Source organism: Salvelinus alpinus, chromosome 17 (assembly GCF_045679555.1).
Source record: "Salvelinus alpinus chromosome 17, SLU_Salpinus.1, whole genome shotgun sequence".
NCBI classification, from domain to species: domain Eukaryota; kingdom Metazoa; phylum Chordata; class Actinopteri; order Salmoniformes; family Salmonidae; genus Salvelinus; species Salvelinus alpinus.
In genome coordinates this window covers 47,874,245-47,894,480 of record NC_092102.1, presented here as the reverse complement: position 1 = coordinate 47,894,480, position 20,236 = coordinate 47,874,245, and the positions used below count along the sequence as shown (strand labels likewise).

Sequence of the window (20,236 nt, the reverse complement as noted above, 5' to 3'; positions counted from 1 at the left end):
GAGGATAGATAGAAACCTGATGTTTCCTCCTGTCAGATTTACATGTTGAGGAGCGAGGATAGATAGAAACCTGATGTTATCTCCTGTCAGATTTACATGTTGAGGAGCGAGGATAGATAGAAACCTGATGTTTCCTCCTGTCAGATTTACATGTTGAGGAGCGAGGATAGATAGAAACCTGATGTTTCCTCCTGTCAGATTGACATGTTGAGGAGCGAGGATAGATAGAAACCTGATGTTTCCTCCTGTCAGATTTACATGTTGAGGAGCGAGGATAGATAGAAACCTGATGTTTCCTCCTGTCAGATTTACATGTTGAGGAGCGAGGATAGTTAGAAACCTGATGTTTCCTCCTGTCAGATTTACATGTTGAGGAGCGAGGATAGATAGAAACCTGATGTTTCCTCCTGTCAGATTTACATGTTGAGGAGCGAGGATAGATAGAAACCTGATGTTTCTCCTGTCAGATTTACATGTTGAGGAGCGAGGATAGATAGAAACCTGATGTTTCCTCCTGTCAGATTTACATGTTGAGGAGCGAGGATAGATAGAAACTGGATGTTTCCTCCTGTCAGATTTACATGTTGAGGAGCGAGGATAGATAGAAACCCAATGTTTCTCCGGTCAGATTTACATGTTGAGGAGCGAGGATAGTTAGAAACCTGATGTTTCTCCTGTCAGATTTACATGTTGAGGAGCGAGGATAGATAGAAACCTGATGTTTCCTCCTGTCAGATTTACATGTTGAGGAGCGAGGATAGATAGAAACCTGATGTTTCCTCCTGTCAGATTTACATGTTGAGGAGCGAGGATAGATAGAAACCTGATGTTTTCTCCTGTCAGATTTACATGTTGAGGAGCGAGGATAGATAGAAACCTGATGTTTTCTCCTGTCAGATTTACATGTTGAGGAGCGAGGATAGATAGAAACCTGATGTTTCCTCCTGTCAGATTTACATGTTGAGGAGCGAGGTTAGATAGAAACCTGATGTTTCCTCCTGTCAGATTTACATGTTGAGGAGCGAGGATAGATAGAAACCTGATGTTTCCTGTTGAGGAGCGAGGATAGATAGAAACCTGATGTTTCCTCCTGTCAGATTTACATGTTGAGGAGCGAGGATAGATAGAAACCTGATGTTTCCTCCTGTCAGATTTACATGTTGAGGAGCGAGGATAGATAGAAACCTGATGTTTCCTCCTGTCAGATTTACATGTTGAGGAGCGAGGTTAGATAGAAACCTGATGTTTCCTCCTGTCAGATTTACATGTTGAGGAGCGAGGATAGATAGAAACCTGATGTTTCCTCCTGTCAGATTTACATGTTGAGGAGCGAGGATAGATAGAAACCTGATGTTATCTCCTGTCAGATTTACATGTTGAGGAACGAGGATAGATAGAAACCTGATGTTTCCTCCTGTCAGATTTACATGTTGAGGAGCGAGGATAGATAGAAACCTGATGTTTCCTCCTGTCAGATTTACATGTTGAGGAGCGAGGATAGATAGAAACCTGATGTTTCCTCCTGTCAGATTTACATGTTGAGGAGCGAGGATAGATAGAAACCTGATGTTTCCTCCTGTCAGATTTACATGTTGAGGAGCGAGGATAGTTAGAAACCTGATGTTTCCTCCTGTCAGATTTACATGTTGAGGAGCGAGGATAGATAGAAACCTGATGTTTCCTCCTGTCAGATTTACATGTTGAGGAGCGAGGATAGATAGAAACCTGATGTTTCTCCTGTCAGATTTACATGTTGAGGAGCGAGGATAGATAGAAACCTGATGTTTCCTCCTGTCAGATTTACATGTTGAGGAGCGAGGATAGATAGAAACTGGATGTTTCCTCCTGTCAGATTTACATGTTGAGGAGCGAGGATAGATAGAAACCCAATGTTTCTCCGGTCAGATTTACATGTTGAGGAGCGAGGATAGTTAGAAACCTGATGTTTCTCCTGTCAGATTTACATGTTGAGGAGCGAGGATAGATAGAAACCTGATGTTTCCTCCTGTCAGATTTACATGTTGAGGAGCGAGGATAGATAGAAACCTGATGTTTCCTCCTGTCAGATTTACATGTTGAGGAGCGAGGATAGATAGAAACCTGATGTTTTCTCCTGTCAGATTTACATGTTGAGGAGCGAGGATAGATAGAAACCTGATGTTTTCTCCTGTCAGATTTACATGTTGAGGAGCGAGGATAGATAGAAACCTGATGTTTCCTCCTGTCAGATTTACATGTTGAGGAGCGAGGTTAGATAGAAACCTGATGTATCCTCCTGTCAGATTTACATGTTGAGGAGCGAGGATAGATAGAAACCTGATGTTTCCTGTTGAGGAGCGAGGATAGATAGAAACCTGATGTTTCCTCCTGTCAGATTTACATGTTGAGGAGCGAGGATAGATAGAAACCTGATGTTTCCTCCTGTCAGATTTACATGTTGAGGAGCGAGGATAGATAGAAACCTGATGTTTCCTCCTGTCAGATTTACATGTTGAGGAGCGAGGTTAGATAGAAACCTGATGTTTCCTCCTGTCAGATTTACATGTTGAGGAGCGAGGATAGATAGAAACCTGATGTTTCCTGTTGAGGAGCGAGGATAGATAGAAACCTGATGTTTCCTCCTGTCAGATTTACATGTTGAGGAGCGAGGATAGATAGAAACCTGATGTTTCCTCCTGTCAGATGGCTGTGAACCAGCCTGATCGCTGCCTTCAACATTCTATTATCCTGGTGGAACCAGCCTGATCGCTGCCTTCAACATTCTATTATCCTGGTGGAACCAGCCTGATCGTTGCCTTCAACATTCTATTATCCTGGTGGAACCAGCCTGATCGCTGCCTTCAACATTCTATTATCCTGGTGGAACCAGCCTGATCGCTGCCTTCAACATTCTATTATCCTGGTGGAACCAGCCTGATCGCTGCCTTCAACATTCTATTATCCTGGTGGAACCAGCCTGATCGCTGCCTTCAACATTCTATTACCCTGGTGGAACCAGCCTGATCGCTGCCTTCAACATTCTATTATCCTGGTGGAACCAGCCTGATCGCTGCCTTCAACATTCTATTATCCCGGTGGAACCAGCCTGATCGCTGCCTTCAACATTCTATTATCCTGGTGGAATCAGCCTGATCGCTGCCTTCAACATTCTATTATCCTGGTGGAATCAGCCTGATCGTTGCCTACGATCCTACGATGTCACTACGAGGTAAATCAGTGGGGATGTCACTACGAGGTAAATCTGTGGTGATGTCACTACGAGGTAAATCAGTGGGGATGTCACTACGAGGTAAATCAATCGGGATGTCACTACGAGGCAAGTCAGTGGGGATGTCACTACGAGGCAAGTCAGTGGGGATGTCACTACGAGGTAAATCAGTGGGGATGTCACTACGAGGTAAATCAGTGAGGATGTCCTTACGAGGTAAATCAGTGGGGATGTCACTACGAGGTAAATCAGTGGGGATGTCACTACGAGGTAAATCAGTGGGGATGTCACTACGAGGTAAATCAGTGGGGATGTCACTACGAGGTAAATCAGTGGGGATGTCACTACGAGGTAAATCGGTGAGGATGTCACTACGAGGTAAATCAGTGGGGATGTCACTACGAGGTAAATCAGTGGGGATGTCACTACGAGGTAAATCAGTCTGTTCTCACTCTCTAAGCTTTCACAGGTCGCTCCACAGAGCTGTACCTCCAACACCATGGCTGTCTCAGTTGCCCTTATTGACTCAGTTAAAACTCTCCCTTAATCTCTTTAATGTCCAACACCTTACTGTGTGTTTCTCCCAGGATGAGTGTCTTTCTATCGGCCCACACTGATCTGTGTGTGTGTGTGTGTGTGTGTGTGTGTGTGTGTGTGTGTGTGTGTGTGTGTGTGTGTGTGTGTGTGTGTGTGTGTGTGTGTGTGTGTGTGTGTGTGTGTGTGTGTGTGTGTGTGTGTGTGTGTGTGTGTGTGTGTGTGTGTACTTCCAAGAAGAGGCGTGTTAGTCCAGACTGATCTCCTAACAGCAAAACAGAGCATCTCTATATAGTAGTTAGAGGATTAGTCAAATATATTTATTTTCTAATCCACTTTGATAACAACTTTATATACACTGGCTCCAGGTCATCTATAAGTCTTTGCTAGGTAAAGCTCCGCCTTAGCTCAGCTCACTGGTCACCATAACAACACCCACCCGTAGCACGTGCTCCTGCAGGTATATTTCACTGGTCAAAGCCAACACCTCCTTTGGCCGCCTCTCCTTCCAGTTCTCTGCTGCCAATGACTGAAACGAATTGCAAAAATCGCTGAAGTTGGAGACTTATATCTCCCTCTCTAACTTTAAACATCAGCTATCTGAGCAGCTAACCGATCGCTGCAGCTGTTACATAGCCCATCTGTAAATAGCCCATCCAATCTACCTACCTCATCCCCATATTGTTTTTATTAACTTTTTTGCTCTTTTACACACCAGTATTTCTACTTGCACATCATCATCTGCACATCTATCACCCCAGTGTTAATTTGTTCAATTGGAATTTCTTCTCTACTATTGGCCTATTTATTGCCTTACCTCCTTACTCCATTTGCAAACACTGTATATAGATTCTATTGTGTTATTGACTGTACGTTTGTTTATTCCATGTGTAACTCTGTGTTGTTGTTTTTTGTCACACTGCTTTGCTTTATCTTGGTCAGGTGTCAGTTGTAAATAAGAACTTGTTCTCAATTGGCCGACCTGGTTAAATAAAGGTGAAATAAAAAAGTAAATACAGTAATAAATTCTGGTTTGGTCAAATACAATCTGATTGTCTTTGTATTTACGGAAACTATAGCCTCGTGCTAACAACTGAGTTTCGTGACATGATCAATATGATCCAATTACTATCTGGTCAAGGTTTGTCGCATTTACACGTTGTAATAAAATGTGTCTCTTGTCCTTCCACGGTGTCAACATTGTGACCAGATTCTCTTTCAAAACAAGATTCATTCATATATTTTAGGACCATTCAATGGTGTTACCTGTCAATCCTTTTTGAGAGCAGTATAATGATTTTACTAGTTAGACCATCCAGATGTTTTTACACTGGATTGATATCAAGACACAATGCGTGCTTGACTACCAGTGGTCAGGAAGATCACAATGTCTTTTAATCAGCTACACCTGTATAAAAATGTGGGCACAATCAGAATGTGGACAAGATCAGGACAAAGGATGCATTTTAGAACCAAGTATAAACAGGCCTAAAGGCTGTGAAGGTAATTGAATAACTGTCTAACTGACAGTTAAATGGATGAAGACAGTCATGAAAATAAAATCTCTGCTTAAATAGGACACATTTGATTTTGTGTTTAAATATTATTTTTTTAACTTTTATTGTTGTGTAAATAAACTTCATTTAATTAATGGGAGTGTTTACTAAAGATTATAAGCAATTTTTTTGCAAACTTAGTATTTCTATTAAACTCTCTATATCTCCTCCTCTTTCCAACTGTCCTCTGATGCTCCAGCAGCTAAGACAGCTGTAGGCTATGGCGCTTCAAGTAAAAAATAAATATTTGATGTGTGGACTTTCTTTCATACAATCAGATTTTCATTGCTTGCTAGTAAATAAATTGGTGTTCTTTAAAAAAAAAAAAGTTGGATGTGTCTGACCTATTCGTTAATTATTCAACAGTAGTCAACAAAGTTGTTCTGGCTCTGAGGCCTATAATGTGCTAACGTTGTGTCACATGGACAATGCGGCAATCTTCTACCAACCTGGCATGGTATAATTTGATACCGTATCTTTTCTTCATTTATAGACTAATCGGCACTGACTAGGCCTGGTCCTGGCCGATATGCTGCCCTAGGCAAGATGTATTTTTTTGCCACCCTCCTATGCCCGCGAAGTAGAATAGTAGCCTAGGCTATACAATGGCGGTCCACAATGCACTTTTATGAATGCTCATGTGGTAGCCTACCGTCAGGAAATGTACTGCTAATCCCTGTCATTTGGTTATTTACATTTGATGTAAAGTATGTCAGGTTTAGGAACATGTTCTATAGGTACTGTAGGTAAAGAATCTAGAGCAAGGCTCTCCATCCCTGTTCCTGGACAGCTACCCTCCTGTAGGTTTACTATCCATCCCTGTTCCTGGACAGCTACCCTCCTGTAGGTTTACTATCCAACCCTGTTCCGGGACAGCTACCCTCCTGTAGGTTTACTCTCCATCCCTGTTCCGGGACAGCTACCCTCCTGTAGGTTTACTCTCCAACCCTGTTCCTGGAGAACTACCCTCCTGTAGGTTTACTCTCCAACCCTGTTCCTGGAAAGCTACCCTCCTGTAGGTTTACTCTCCATCCCTGTTCCTGGACAGCTACCCTCCTGTAGGTTTACTCTCCAACCCTGTTCCGGGACAGCTACCCTCCTGTAGGTTTACTCTCCAACCCTGTTCCTGGAGAACTACTGTCCTGTAGGTTTACTCTCCAACCCTGTTCCTGGACAGCTACCCTCCTGTAGGTTTACTCTCCAACCCTGTTCCTGGAGAACTACTGTCCTGTAGGTTTACTCTCCAACCCTGTTCCTGGAGGACTACTGTAGGTTTACTCTCCAACCCTGTTCCCGGAGAACTACCCTCCTGTAGGTTTACTCTCCAACCCTGTTCCTGGAGAACTACCCTCCTGTAGGTTTACTCTCCATCCCTGTTCCTGGAGGACTACCCTCCTGTAGGTTTACTCTCCATCCCTGTTCCTGGAGAACTGCTGTCCTGTAGGTTTACTCTCCAACACTGTTCCTGGAGGACTACTGTAGGTTTACTCTCCATCCCTGTTCCTGGAGGACTACTGTAGGTTTACTCTCCATCCCTGTTCCTGGAGAACTACCCTCCTGTAGGTTTACTCTCCATCCCTGTTCCTGGAGAACTACCCTCCTTTAGGTTTACTCTCCATCCCTGTTCCTGGAGAACTGCTGTCCTGTAGGTTTACTCTCCAACCCTGTTCCTGGAGAACTACCCTCCTGTAGGTTTACTCTCCAACCCTGTTCCTGGAGAACTACCCTCCTGTAGGTTTACTCTCCAACCCTGTTCCTGGAAAGCTACCCTCCTGTAGTTTTACTCTCCAACCCTGTTCCTGGAGAACTACCCTCCTGTAGGTTTACTCTCCAACCCTGTTCCTGGAAAGCTACCCTCCTGTAGGTTTACTCTCCAACCCTGTTCCTGGAGAACTACCCTCCTGTAGGTTTACTCTCCAACCCTGTTCCTGGAGAACTACCCTCCTGTAGGTTTACTCTCCAACCCTGTTCCTGGAGAACTACCCTCCTGTAGTTTTACTCTCCAACCCTGTTCCTGGAGAACTGCTGTCCTCTAGGTTTACTCTCCAACCCTGTTCCTGGAAAGCTACCCTCCTGTAGTTTTACTCTCCAACCCTGTTCCTGGAGAACTACCCTCCTGTAGGTTTACTCTCCAACCCTGTTCCTGGAAAGCTACCCTCCTGTAGGTTTACTCTCCAACCCTGTTCCTGGAAAGCTACCCTCCTGTAGGTTTACTCTCCAACCCTGTTCCTGGAGAACTGCCCTCCTGTAGTTTTACTCTCCAACCCTGTTCCTGGAGAACTGCTGTCGTCTAGGTTTACTCTCCAACCCTGTTCCTGGAGAACTACCCTCCTGTAGTTTTACTCTCCAACCCTGTTCCTGGAGAACTACCCTCCTGTAGTTTTACTCTCCAACCTTGTTCCTGGAGAACCACCCTCCTGTAGGTTTACTCTCCATCCCTGTTCCTGGAGAACTACCCTCCTGTAGTTTTACTCTCCAACCCTGTTCCTGGAGAACTGCCCTCCTGTAGTTTTACTCTCCAACCCTGTTCCTGGAGAACTACCCTCCTGTAGTTTTACCCTCCAACCCTGTTCCTGGAGAACTACTGTAGGTTTACTCTCCAACCCTGTTCCTGGAGGACTACTGTAGGTTTACTCTCCAACCCTGTTCCCGGAGGACTACTGTAGGTTTACTCTCCAACCCTGTTCCTGGAGGACTACTGTAGGTTTACTCTCCATCCCTGTTCCTGGAGAACTACCCTCCTGTAGGTTTACTCTCCATCCCTGTTCCTGGAGAACTACCCTCCTGTAGGTTTACTCTCCAACCCTGTTCCTGGAGAACTACCCTCCTGTAGGTTTACTCTCCAACCCTGTTCCTGGAAAGCTACCCTCCTGTAGGTTTACTCTCCAACCCTGTTCCTGGAGAACTACCCTCCTGTAGGTTTACTCTCCAACCCTGTTCCTGGAGAACTACCCTCCTGTAGGTTTACTCTCCAACCCTGTTCCTGGAGAACTACCCTCCTGTAGTTTTACTCTCCAACCCTGTTCCTGGAGAACTGCTGTCCTCTAGGTTTACTCTCCAACCCTGTTCCTGGAAAGCTACCCTCCTGTAGTTTTACTCTCCAACCCTGTTCCTGGAGAACTGCCCTCCTGTAGTTTTACTCTCCAACCCTGTTCCTGGAGAACTGCTGTCCTCTAGGTTTACTCTCCAACCCTGTTCCTGGAGAACTACCCTCCTGTAGGTTTACTCTCCATCCCTGTTCCTGGAGAACTACCCTCCTGTAGTTTTACTCTCCAACCCTGTTCCTGGAGAACTGCCCTCCTGTAGTTTTACTCTCCAACCCTGTTCCTGGAGAACTACCCTCATGTAGTTTTACTCTCCAACCCTGTTCCTGGAGAACTACCCTCCTGTAGGTTTACTCTCCATCCCTGTTCCTGGAGAACTACCCTCCTGTAGGATTACACTCCATTCCTGTTCCTGGAGAACTACCCTCCTGTAGATTTTCTCTCCATCCCTGTTCCTGGAGAACTGCCCTCCTGTAGGTTTACTCTCCATCCCTGTTCCTGGAGAACTACCCTCCTGTAGGTTTACTCTCCATCCCTGTTCCTGGAGAACTACCCTCCTGTAGGTTTACTCTCCATCCCTGTTCCTGGAGAACTGCTGTCCTGTAGGTTTACTCTCCAACCCTGTTCCTGGAGAACTGCCCTCCGGTAGGTTTACTCTCCATCCCTGTTCCTGGAGAACTACTGTAGGTTTACTCTCCAACCCCGTTTCCTGGAGGACTAACCTCCTCTAGGTTTACTCTCCAACCCTGTTCCTGGAGAACTACCCTCCTCTAGGTTTACTCTCCAACCCTGTTCCTGGAGAACTACCCTCCTCTAGGTTTACTCTCCAACCCTGTTCCTGGAGAACTACCCTCCTCTAGGTTTACTCTCCAACCCTGTTCCTGGAGAACTACCCTCCTCTAGGTTTACTCTCCAACCCTGTTCCTGGAGAACTACCCTCCTCTAGGTTTACTATCCAACCCTGTTCCTGGAGAACTACCCTCCTCTAGGTTTACTCTCCAACCCTGTTCCTGGAGAACTACCCTCCTCTAGGTTTACTCTCCATCCCTGTTCCTGGAGAACTACCCTCCTCTAGGTTTACTCTCCATCCCTGTTCCTGGAGAACTGCCCTCCTGTAGGTTTACTCTCCATCCCTGTTCCTGGATAACTACCCTCCTGTAGGTTTACTCTCCATCCCTGTTCCTGGATAACTACCCTCCTGTAGGTTTACTCTCCATCCCTGTTCCTGGAGAACTACTGTAGGTTTACTCTCCAACCCTGTTCCTGGAGAACTACCCTCCTCTAGGTTTACTCTCCAACCCTGTTCCTGGAGAACTACCCTCCTCTAGGTTTACTCTCCAACCCTGTTCCTGGAGAACTACCCTCCTCTAGGTTTACTCTCCAACCCTGTTCCTGGAGAACTACCCTCCTCTAGGTTTACTCTCCAACCCTGTTCCTGGAGAACTACCCTCCTCTAGGTTTACTCTCCAACCCTGTTCCTGGAGAACTACCCTCCTGTAGGTTTACTCTCCAACCCTGTTCCTGGAGAACTGCCCTCCTGTAGGTTTACTCTCCATCCCTGTTCCTGGAGAACTGCCCTCCTGTAGGTTTACTCTCCATCCCTGTTCCTGGAGAACTACCCTCCTGTAGGTTTACTCTCTATCCCTGTTCCTGGAGAACTACCCTCCTGTAGGTTTACTCTCCATCCCTGTTCCTGGAGAACTGTGTCCTGTAGGTTTACTCTCCAACCCTGTTCCTGGAGAACTGCCCTCCTGTAGGTTTACTCTCCATCCCTGTTCCTGGAGAACTACTGTAGGTTTACTCTCCAACCCTGTTCCTGGAGGACTACCCTCCTGTAGGTTTACTCTCCATCCCTGTTCCTGGAGAACTACCCTCCTGTAGGTTTACTCTCCATCCCTGTTCCTGAACTACTGTAGGTTTACTCTCCAACCCCGTTTCCTGGAGGACTAACCTCCTCTAGGTTTACTCTCCAACCCTGTTCCTGGAGAACTACCCTCCTCTAGGTTTACTCTCCAACCCTGTTCCTGGAGAACTACCCTCCTCTAGGTTTACTCTCCAACCCTGTTCCTGGAGAACTACCCTCCTCTAGGTTTACTCTCCAACCCTGTTCCTGGAGAACTACCCTCCTCTAGGTTTACTCTCCAACCCTGTTCCTGGAGAACTACCCTCCTCTAGGTTTACTCTCCAACCCTGTTCCTGGAGAACTACCCTCCTCTAGGTTTACTCTCCAACCCTGTTCCTGGAGAACTACCCTCCTCTAGGTTTACTCTCCAACCCTGTTCCTGGAGAACTACCCTCCTCTAGGTTTACTCTCCAACACTGTTCCTGGAGAACTACCCTCCTCTAGGTTTACTCTCCAACCCTGTTCCTGGAGAACTACCCTCCTGTAGGTTCACTCTCCATCCCTGTTCCTGGAGAACTGCCCTCCTGTAGGTTCACTCTCCATCCCTGTTCCTGGAGAACTACCCTCCTCTAGGTTTACTCTCCAACCCTGTTCCTGGAGAACTACCCTCCTCTAGGTTTACTCTCCAACCCTGTTCCTGGAGAACTACCCTCCTCTAGGTTTACTCTCCAACCCTGTTCCTGGAGAACTACCCTCCTGTAGGTTCACTCTCCATCCCTGTTCCTGGAGAACTGCCCTCCTGTAGGTTCACTCTCCATCCCTGTTCCTGGAGAACTACCCTCCTCTAGGTTTACTCTCCAACCCTGTTCCTGGAGAACTGCCCTCCTGTAGGTTTGTTGAACTAAAGACCTCGGTTTAAGCTGTCAGTGTTTTTATATACTTTTATTTTTTTTTGAATCATGCAGCTCTGGGCTAAATTACTGTGAGCGCTTCTATCTGTTTGCATGATTCCGTGTAGGGGGAGAGACGCGAAAGAGTAGCTAGCCTAGCTGGCTTGGCGGTCTCAAATGGGGGCCGCTATTGAACCTTTCCAGCATTGCAGGAGCTGTGTTTACTTTGCTTTGTTCCGGGACAATGTGGACCGCGCTGACTTTCAATGTAGCAAACCTACATAAGCTACTGGGGAACCCTCACCCACCTCCTTTTTATTTTTCTTCCACCCCAGTAGCCGGATGCCACTCTGGTTTGGTGGAAATTTCGCCGCCGTGTCAGCTCTCCACAGCCGACTGGCCGGTGCTTGGCAGGGTTCCATCCCCGAAGGGGTCTCCCCCTTCCCTGGAGAACGGAGCTCTTTTCGACCCAACCAACCAGCCATGGAGGTACGTCACTCGCCATGGAAGTCGAAGAAGGTGTCCTCTGGCAACGGGGGTCTCCATGGAGATGTTGAGCCCGGAACTGACACAGACCAGAAACAGCTTTGCCGCTCTGGATCCAGAGGTTCCGGCACCTTCTTCCTTGGTGGCTTCCCAATCAAGATCGTATCCGGAGGTACCTGCGTCTTCGTCCTCGGTTCTGTCTCCCTCTCCGGTGGATGCTACCTCGGGTTCAGATCCTCGGAGCTCACCAGACTGTGAGGCTGCCTGATAGACTGGCCCATTCAACATCACCAGCTGTTATCATAGGCAGCTCTATGGTGAGAAACATCTCGGTCCCCAAGGCAAAAACCCTGTGCTACCCAGGAGCACGAGTACAGGACATCACAAGGCTGCTTCCAACTGTTCTACCGCAGATGCCGGGAGATGACAATGTCGTAGTCCATGTGGGGTCAAACGACATCAGAAGAGCTAGCTCGGAACATTTGAAAATTGATTTTAAAGATCTGATTTTAGCATTAAGACTCCAAAAAATTGCCAATAATTTCAGGTCTAGTACCATCGTTGGGCCACGGATGTGAAAGATTCAGCAGACTGCTGGCATTACACATCTGGCTAAAATACTAATGTATCTCTGCTGGAGTCACTTTTATTGATAACTTTGACACCTTCTGGAAACAGAAGATACTCTACAGGAATGACGGAGTCCATCCAAATCATCTTGGCTCCTGGACTCTGTCCACGCATTTCAAGGCAGCGTTGAAACAATGACTGGTAAATGATCCAAGACCAGCTCAGTTAATCCCTACTATTGTGACAATGAGTCGTCATAATGCTGCTTCAAATGTACATGATCTTAGGGGCGTTGCTAAACACAATGTAAGTCAATTAATTTATGTCCCCCTAATTGCACCGAATACATCAAATCAAATCAAATGTATTTATAAAGCCCTTCTTACATCAGCTGATGTCTCAAAGTGCTGTACAGAAACCCAGCCTAAAACCCCAAACAGCAAGCAATGCAGGTGTAGAAGCACGGTGGCTAGGAAAAACTCCCTAGAAAGGCCAAAACCTAGGAAGAAACCTAGAGGAACCAGGCTATGAGGGGTGGCCAGTCCTCTTCTGGCTGTGCCAGGTGGAGATTATAACAGAACATGGCCAAGATGTTCAAATGTTCATAAATGACCAGCATGGTCAAATAATAATAATCACAGTAGTTGTCGAGGGTGCAGCAAGTCAGCACCTCAGGAGTAAATGTCAGTTGGCTTTTCATAACCGATCATTAAGAGTATCTCTACCGCTCCTGCTATCTCTAGAGAGTTGAAAACAGCAGGTCTGGGACAGGTAGCACGTCCGGTGGACAGGTCAGGGTTCCATAGCAGAACAGTTGAAATGATGATACATCTGTTTATCCTACAGCTATTGTAAGCAGTAATCATGAGCCTATAAACCAGAGTTACACTGTTAGCACTGAGGCGGTGTGCACTAGTAGGACGACTACTTTATGCAGTTCACCCTGCAGCTCACCTATCAGCTCCAATGTAAATAACATGAGTAAGTCTACTTCTGATAAGCTTCCCAGTAAAGCATTACAAACAATCAAGCAACCCAGAAAAGAGCTAAAAAAAAGTGACCATATTAACATACGTAGCCTAAGAAGCAAGGTCCATGAAGTCAATAACTTGTAACAGATGACATTCATATTCTGACTCATTTCTCTGAAACTCACTTAGATAATACCTTCGATGATACAGTGGTAGCAAGACATGGTTATAACATCTACAGAAAAGACAGAAATGCCAACAGGGGCGGTGTTGCGGTCTATATTCAGAACCACATTCCTGTAAAGATTAGAGACGATCTCATGTTAAATACTGTTGAGGTAATATGTTTACAGGTTCATCTGCCTCACCTAAAGCCCATTCTGGTGGGAAGCTGCTATAGACCAAGTGTTAACAGTCCGTATCTGGATAATATGTGTGAAATACTTGATAATGTATGTGATATCAACAGAGAAGTATATTTTCTGGGTGATTTAAATAGTGACTGGCTTTCATCCAGCTGCCAACTCAAGAAAAAACGTCAAACTCTAACCAGTGCCTGCAACCTGGATCTGTTACGGGCTGTTATTATGGGCTGTTATTATGGGCTGTTATTACGGGCTGTTATTATGGGCTGTTATTATGGGCTGTTATTATGGGCTGTTATTATGGGCTGTTATTACGGGCTGTTATTATGGGCTGTTATTACGGGCTGTTATTATGGGCTGTTATTATGGGCTGTTATTACGGGCTGTTATTATGGGCTGTTATTATGGGCTGTTATTATGGGCTGTTATTACGGGCTGTTATTACGGGCGTGTACTGGAGGCGAAGTCAGGTGCAGGAGAGCAGAGTGTAGTGAACAGGCGCACTTTTAATTCCGGTTCAAACGAAAGCACAGAAGTACATACAACGTGGCCAAAACACACGGAACAATAAACAAAAGTCTGGCGCGTAACAAAACACACATAATATCAAAACCATTTCACACAAGGACATGGAGGGGAACAGAGGACTAAATACATGTAGATTGATTGGGGAATGAAAACCAGGTGTGTAATGGAACAAGACAAAACAAATGGAAATATGAAAAATGGAGCGGCGATGGCTAGAAAGCCGGTGACGTCGATCGCCGAACGCCGCCCGGACAAGGAGAGGAGCCGACTTTGGCGGAAGTCGTGACAGGATCATGTTATCAGTCAACCTACCAGGGTAGTTACAAACAGCACAGGAATGAAATCATCAACATGTATTGATCACATCTTTACTAATGCTGCAGAAATCTGCTCTAAAGCAGTATCAAGATTCATTGGATGTAGTGATCACAATACAGTAGCTGTATCTAGGAAAACCAAAGTTCCAAAGTCTGGGTCTAATATAGTGTATAAGAGGTCATACAATACGTTTTGTAGTGATTCATATGTTGATGATGTAAAGAATATTTGCTGGTCTGTGGTGTGTAATGAGGAGCAACCAGATGGTGCACTTGACCGTCTGCTACCCTCCTGTAGGTTTTCACTCCAACCCTGTTCCTGGACAGCAACTGTCCTGTATGTTTTCACTCAAACCCAAATATTATAGCAGATCTCCATAGATCTGGTCCCCTCCTCATTAAACACTGTAATATATCTACACAAATGTCCATAGTTGGAAATTCAATGTCACTGACTGTATCACTGACTCACCCCATCTGACTGAATAAAGTTCCCACCATAATGTCAGCAGAATAGTAACCCATGCCCCCTGTTTATCTTGGGAGTTATGTGCACCAGTGTTGTTTTTCAGGTGCAAAGATGATTGGAAACAAAGAGGTGTTTGTTCTCCTCCTCCAGGCTATTTGGGGTCACAAACACCAACTCAGTCTATGGAATGCATTTACATTTAAGTCATTTAGCAGACGCTCTTATCCAGAGCGACTTACAAATTGGAAAGTTCATACATATTCATCCTGGTCCCCCCGTGGGGAATGAACCCACCACCCTGGCGTTGCAAGCGCCATGCTCTACCAACTGAGCCACACGGGACCTTTGCAGGCTGTAGGTTTTATCACCAAGCCAATCACAAATCAATTTCTAGCACCGAGCCCCAGAGGCCCGACTCAGTCACACTCACACAGATGAGAGAGTACTGGGAAACATTTTTTCGATGCAAGAACAGTATTATGACATAATCTTGTAATTTTTCTACCATAATATCACTGACTATCTCTGACTCACCACAGGCTCTCTGACTGTATCTCTGACTCACCCCATCTTACTGAATAAAGTTTACACCATTATGCCAGCAGGCGAGTAACTCATGCCCCCCCTCCCCTCTTCAGATCCAGTTTGCCAACGCGGAGGATAAACAGGAGTTTCAGAAGTACCCCACTAAGGCCGGCCGGCGCTCCCTCTCTCGCTCCATCTCCCAGTCCTCCACAGATAGCTACAGCTCTGGTAGATCACACACACACACACACACACACACACACACACACACACACACACACACACACACACACACACACACACACACACACACACACACACACACACACACACACACACACACACACACACACACGACGTACACAGGCATAGCTCCACACAGCAATAGGTGCTGGTGATTAACAAGGTAGCAAAAGTCCTAGCTGACAATCCTTCTATTATTCAACTGATGTAAAAGACCATGTCAAGCTACTAACTACACTGCCTACTACAGACTGGTATACCTGAAATCACACTCCTTATGTGTCTCTGACTCTTTGTCCTCTTCCCTCCCACAACGCAATGTCCAGCTGCGTCCTACTCAGACAGCTCAGATGACGAGACCTCTCCTCGGGACAAGGCCCAGGCCAACTCCAAGGGCAGCAGCGACTTCTGCGTTAAGAACGTCAAACAGGCAGAGTTCGGCAGACGGGAGATCGAGATCGCAGAGCAAGGTGTGGAATCACCACTGTCTGGCATCTATTTTCAGGCATCCACTGTCTTTGCATACACTTTCTGGCATCGTTCTGATAGCAACTATGGTAGATTTGCAACCAGGCCAGCCCAGTACAGCTTACATTGGCTGGGCTCATTATTGTGAAAAGGATCAAGTGTAAGTGCTGATTCAGGATCAGTGGGTTAGAGGGTACAGAGAGTGCTTAGAGCTGCCGTGTACCTCGTCGAGGACTGACTCCGCATCAGTAATAAGAAGACGGAACATACAAATCTAATCAAACTTTATTAGTCACATTCGCCGAATACAACAAGTGTAGACTTTACCGTGAAATGCTTACTTACAAGACCTTAACCCAACAGTGCAGTTTTAAGAAGAGTTAAGAAAAGATTTTCCAAATAAACAAAAGTAAAAATTAATAATAACAAATAGCACAATAACATAACAATAACGAGGTTATATACAGGGGGTACCGGTACCGAGTCAGTGTGGAGGATATATACAGGGGGTACCGGTACGAGTCAGTGTGGAGGATATATACAGGGGGTACCGGTACCGAGTCAGTGTGGTGGATATATACAGGGGGTACCGGTACCGAGTCAGTGTGGAGGATATATACAGGGGGTACCGGTACCGAGTCAGTGTGGAGGATATATACAGGGGGTACCGGTACCGAGTCAGTGTGGTGGATATATACAGGGGGTACCAGTACCGAGTCAGTGTGGAGGATATATACAGGGGGTACCGAGTCAGTGTGGAGGATATATACAGGGGGTACCGGTACGAGTCAGTGTGGAGGATATATACAGGGGGTACCGGTACCGAGTCAGTGTGGAGGATATATACAGGGGGTACCGGTACGAGTCAGTGTGGAGGATATATACAGGGGGTACCGGTACCGAGTCAGTGTGGAGGATATATACAGGGGGTACCGGTACCGAGTCAGTGTGGAGGATATATACAGGGGGTACCGGTACCGAGTCAGTGTGGTGCTCTCATGCATGTTTCAGTGTTACTTGCCTCGAAGCGAGCATAGATGTTATTTAGCTCGCCTGCTCGTGTCACTGGGCAGCTCTCGGCTGTGCTTCCCTTTGTATTCTGTAATGGTTTGTAAGCCCTGCCACATCCGACGAGCGTCAGAGCCGGTGTAGTACGGTTTGATCTTAGTCCTGTATTGAAGCTTTGCCTGGTTGATGGTTCGTCGGAGGGCGTAGCGGGATTTCTGATAAGCTTCTGGGTTCTTATAAGCTTCTGCTCCTTGAAAGCGGCAGCTCTACCCTTTAGCTCGGTGTGAATGTTGCCTGTAATCTATAGCTTCTGGTTGGGATATGCACGTACGGTCACTGTGGGGACGACGTCCTCGATGCACTTATTGATAAAGCCAGTGACTGACGTGGTGTACTCCTCAATGCCATCGGAAGAATGCCGGAACATGCTCCAGTGTGTGCTAGCAAAACAGTCCTGTAGTTTAGCATCCGCTTCATCTGGACACTTTTTTTATAGACCGAGTCACTGGTGCTTCCTGCTGTAATTTTTGCTTGTACGCAGGAATCAGGAGGATATAATTATGGTCAGATTTGCCAAATGGAGGGCAAGGGAGAGCTTTGTACGCTTCTCTGTTTGAGGAGTAAAGGGTGGTCTAGAATTTTTTTCCCCTCTGGTTGCACATTTAACATGCTGATAGAAATGAGGTAAAACTGATTTAAGTTTCCCTGCATTAAATTCCCCGGCCACTAGGAGCGCTGCCTCTGGATGAGCATTTTCCTGTTTGCTTATTTGAGTGCGGTTTTAGTGCCAGCTTCCGTCTGTGGTGGTATGTAGACAGCTATGAAAAATTCAGAAGAAAACTATCTAGGTTGATAGTGTGGTCTACAGCTTATCATGAGACACTCTACCTCAGGCGAGCAAAACCTCGAGACTTCATTAGATATCGTGCACCAGCTGTTGTTTACATAAATGCATAGGCCCCCGGCCCCGTGTCTTACCAGAGGCTGCTGTTCTATCCTGTCTATAGAGTGTATAACCCGCCAGCTGTATGTTCTTAATGTCGTCATCAGCCACGACTCGGTGAAACATAAGATATTACAATTTTAATCTCTCATACACTGTTTTGCTCTCCCACATCCAAATCCTTAACCTCTCACCTCTATCCCGCTCTCTGTATCTCCCTCCCCCCCACAGATATGTCAGCCCTGATCTCCCTGAGGAAGAGAGCCCAGGCTGAGAAGCCTCTAGCTGGGGCAAAGATAGTGGGCTGCACCCACATCACAGCTCAGACTGCAGTAGGTTATCTTGCTTTCTCCTCCACCATACACCATCTTAGATCCATAGACCTACAGTATATGAGAAGCCTCTAACTGGGGCGAAGATAGTGGCTTTATGTTGTTGTTGCTGCCTCCTCCAGTAATACAATCATACTGTTTTAGCCTTTCCTGACTGTCAAATGAATCAGACATTCAGTGATGATCAACAGCTTGGCTTAAAGCACTTTGTTCCAGACATGTCAGATTACAGCTTGATAGATAGATGTTGGTGTTATATTTTATGGTTTACATTTACCTCAATGTAAGAGGTTATGGTGTGTGTGTTTGTGTGTTGCCCCCAGTTACATTTACCTCAATGTAAGAGGTTATGGTGTGTGTGTTTGTGTGTTGCCTAGAGTTACATTTACCTCAATGTAAGAGGTTATGGTGTGTGTGTTTGTGTGTTGCCCCCAGTTACATTTACCTCAATGTAAGAGGTTATGGTGTGTGTGTTTGTGTGTTGCCTAGAGTTACATTTACCTCAATGTAAGAGGTTATGGTGTGTGTGTTTGTGTGTTGCCCCCAGTTACATTTACCTCAATGTAAGAGGTTATGGTGTGTGTGTTTGTGTGTTGCCCCCAGTTACATTTACCTCAATGTAAGAGGTTATGGTGTGTGTGTTTGTGTGTTGCCCCCAGTTACATTTACCTCAATGTAAGAGGTTATGGTGTGTGTGTTTGTGTGTTGCCCCCAGTTACATTTACCTCAATGTAAGAGGTTATGGTGTGTGTGTTTGTGTGTTGCCCCCAGTTACATTTACCTCAATGTAAGAGGTTATGGTGTGTGTGTTTGTGTGTTGCCCCCAGTTACATTTACCTCAATGTAAGAGGTTATGGTGTGTGTGTTTGTGTGTTGCCCCCAGTTACATTTACCTCAATGTAAGAGGTTATGTGTGTTTGTGTATTTCCCTCCCTCAGGTTCTGATCGAGACCCTGGTAGCTCTTGGAGCTCAGTGTCGTTGGACAGCCTGTAACATCTACTCTACTCAGAACGAGGTGGCTGCTGCCCTGGCAGAGACCGGTGAGAACACACATCACATAGTGGACCCTCTCTCTCTCTTTCTGTCTCGCTCTCTTTCTGTCTCTCGCTCTCTTTCTGTCTCGCTCTCTTTCTGTCTCTCGCTCTCTTTCTCCCGCTCTCTGTGTCTCTCGCTCTCTTTCTCTCGCTCTCTTTCTCTCTGTGTCTCTGTCTCTTTCTGTCTCTCGCTCTCTTTCTGTCTCTCGCTCTCTTTCTCCCGCTCTCTGTGTCTCTCGCTCTCTTTCTCTCGCTCTCTTTCTCTCTGTGTCTCTGTCTCTTTCTGTCTCGCTCTCTTTCTGTCTCTCGCTCTCTTTCTCCCGCTCTCTGTGTCTCTCGCTCTCTTTCTCTCGCTCTCTTTCTCTCTGTGTCTCTGTCTCTTTCTGTCTCTCGCTCTCTTTCTCTCTGTCGCTCTCTCTTTCTGTCTCTCGCTCTCTTTCTCTCTGTGTCTTTCTGTCTCTCGCTCTCTTTCTCTCTGTGTCTCTCTGTCTCTTTCTGTCTCGCTCTCTTTCTCTCTGTGTCTCTCTCTCTTTCTGTCTCTCGCTCTCTTTCTCTCTGTGGCTCTTTCTCTTTCTGTCGCTCTTTGTCTTTCTGTCTCTCTCCCTTTGTCTTTCTGTCTCGCTTTCTGTCTCTCTTTCTCTTTCTGTCTCTCTCTATCTTTCTGTCTCTCTCTCTTTCTGTCTCTGTGTGTCTCTATCTCTCCCTCTCCCCCAGCCATAATAAATACTAGCCTCTTCTTCATCTCTCTCTTCCTCTCTCTCTCTCTCTCCTCTCCCCTACAGGTGTGCCTGTGTTTGCATGGAAGGGCGAGTCAGAGGATGATTTTTGGTGGTGTATCGACCGCTGTGTCAACAAAGAAGGCTGGCAGGCCAACATGGTACCTAAATACTAAACTATTCAA

The 20,236-nt window shown here is 46.1% G+C and overlaps 1 protein-coding gene across 2 annotated transcripts in view; it reads left to right on the top strand.

The window, feature by feature from the left end:
• LOC139543089 (S-adenosylhomocysteine hydrolase-like protein 1) overlaps window positions 1–20,236 on the top strand; it is a 72,802-nt gene that overhangs the window by 42,795 nt on the left and 9,771 nt on the right. For both annotated transcript variants that reach the window (XM_071349241.1, XM_071349242.1), the window contains exons 2-6: window positions 15,420–15,534; window positions 15,876–16,019; window positions 18,200–18,300; window positions 19,239–19,341; window positions 20,118–20,212. In XM_071349241.1, coding sequence (XP_071205342.1) covers window positions 15,420–15,534; window positions 15,876–16,019; window positions 18,200–18,300; window positions 19,239–19,341; window positions 20,118–20,212 — 558 coding nt within the window. The remainder of the gene's footprint in view (window positions 1–15,419; window positions 15,535–15,875; window positions 16,020–18,199; window positions 18,301–19,238; window positions 19,342–20,117; window positions 20,213–20,236) is intronic.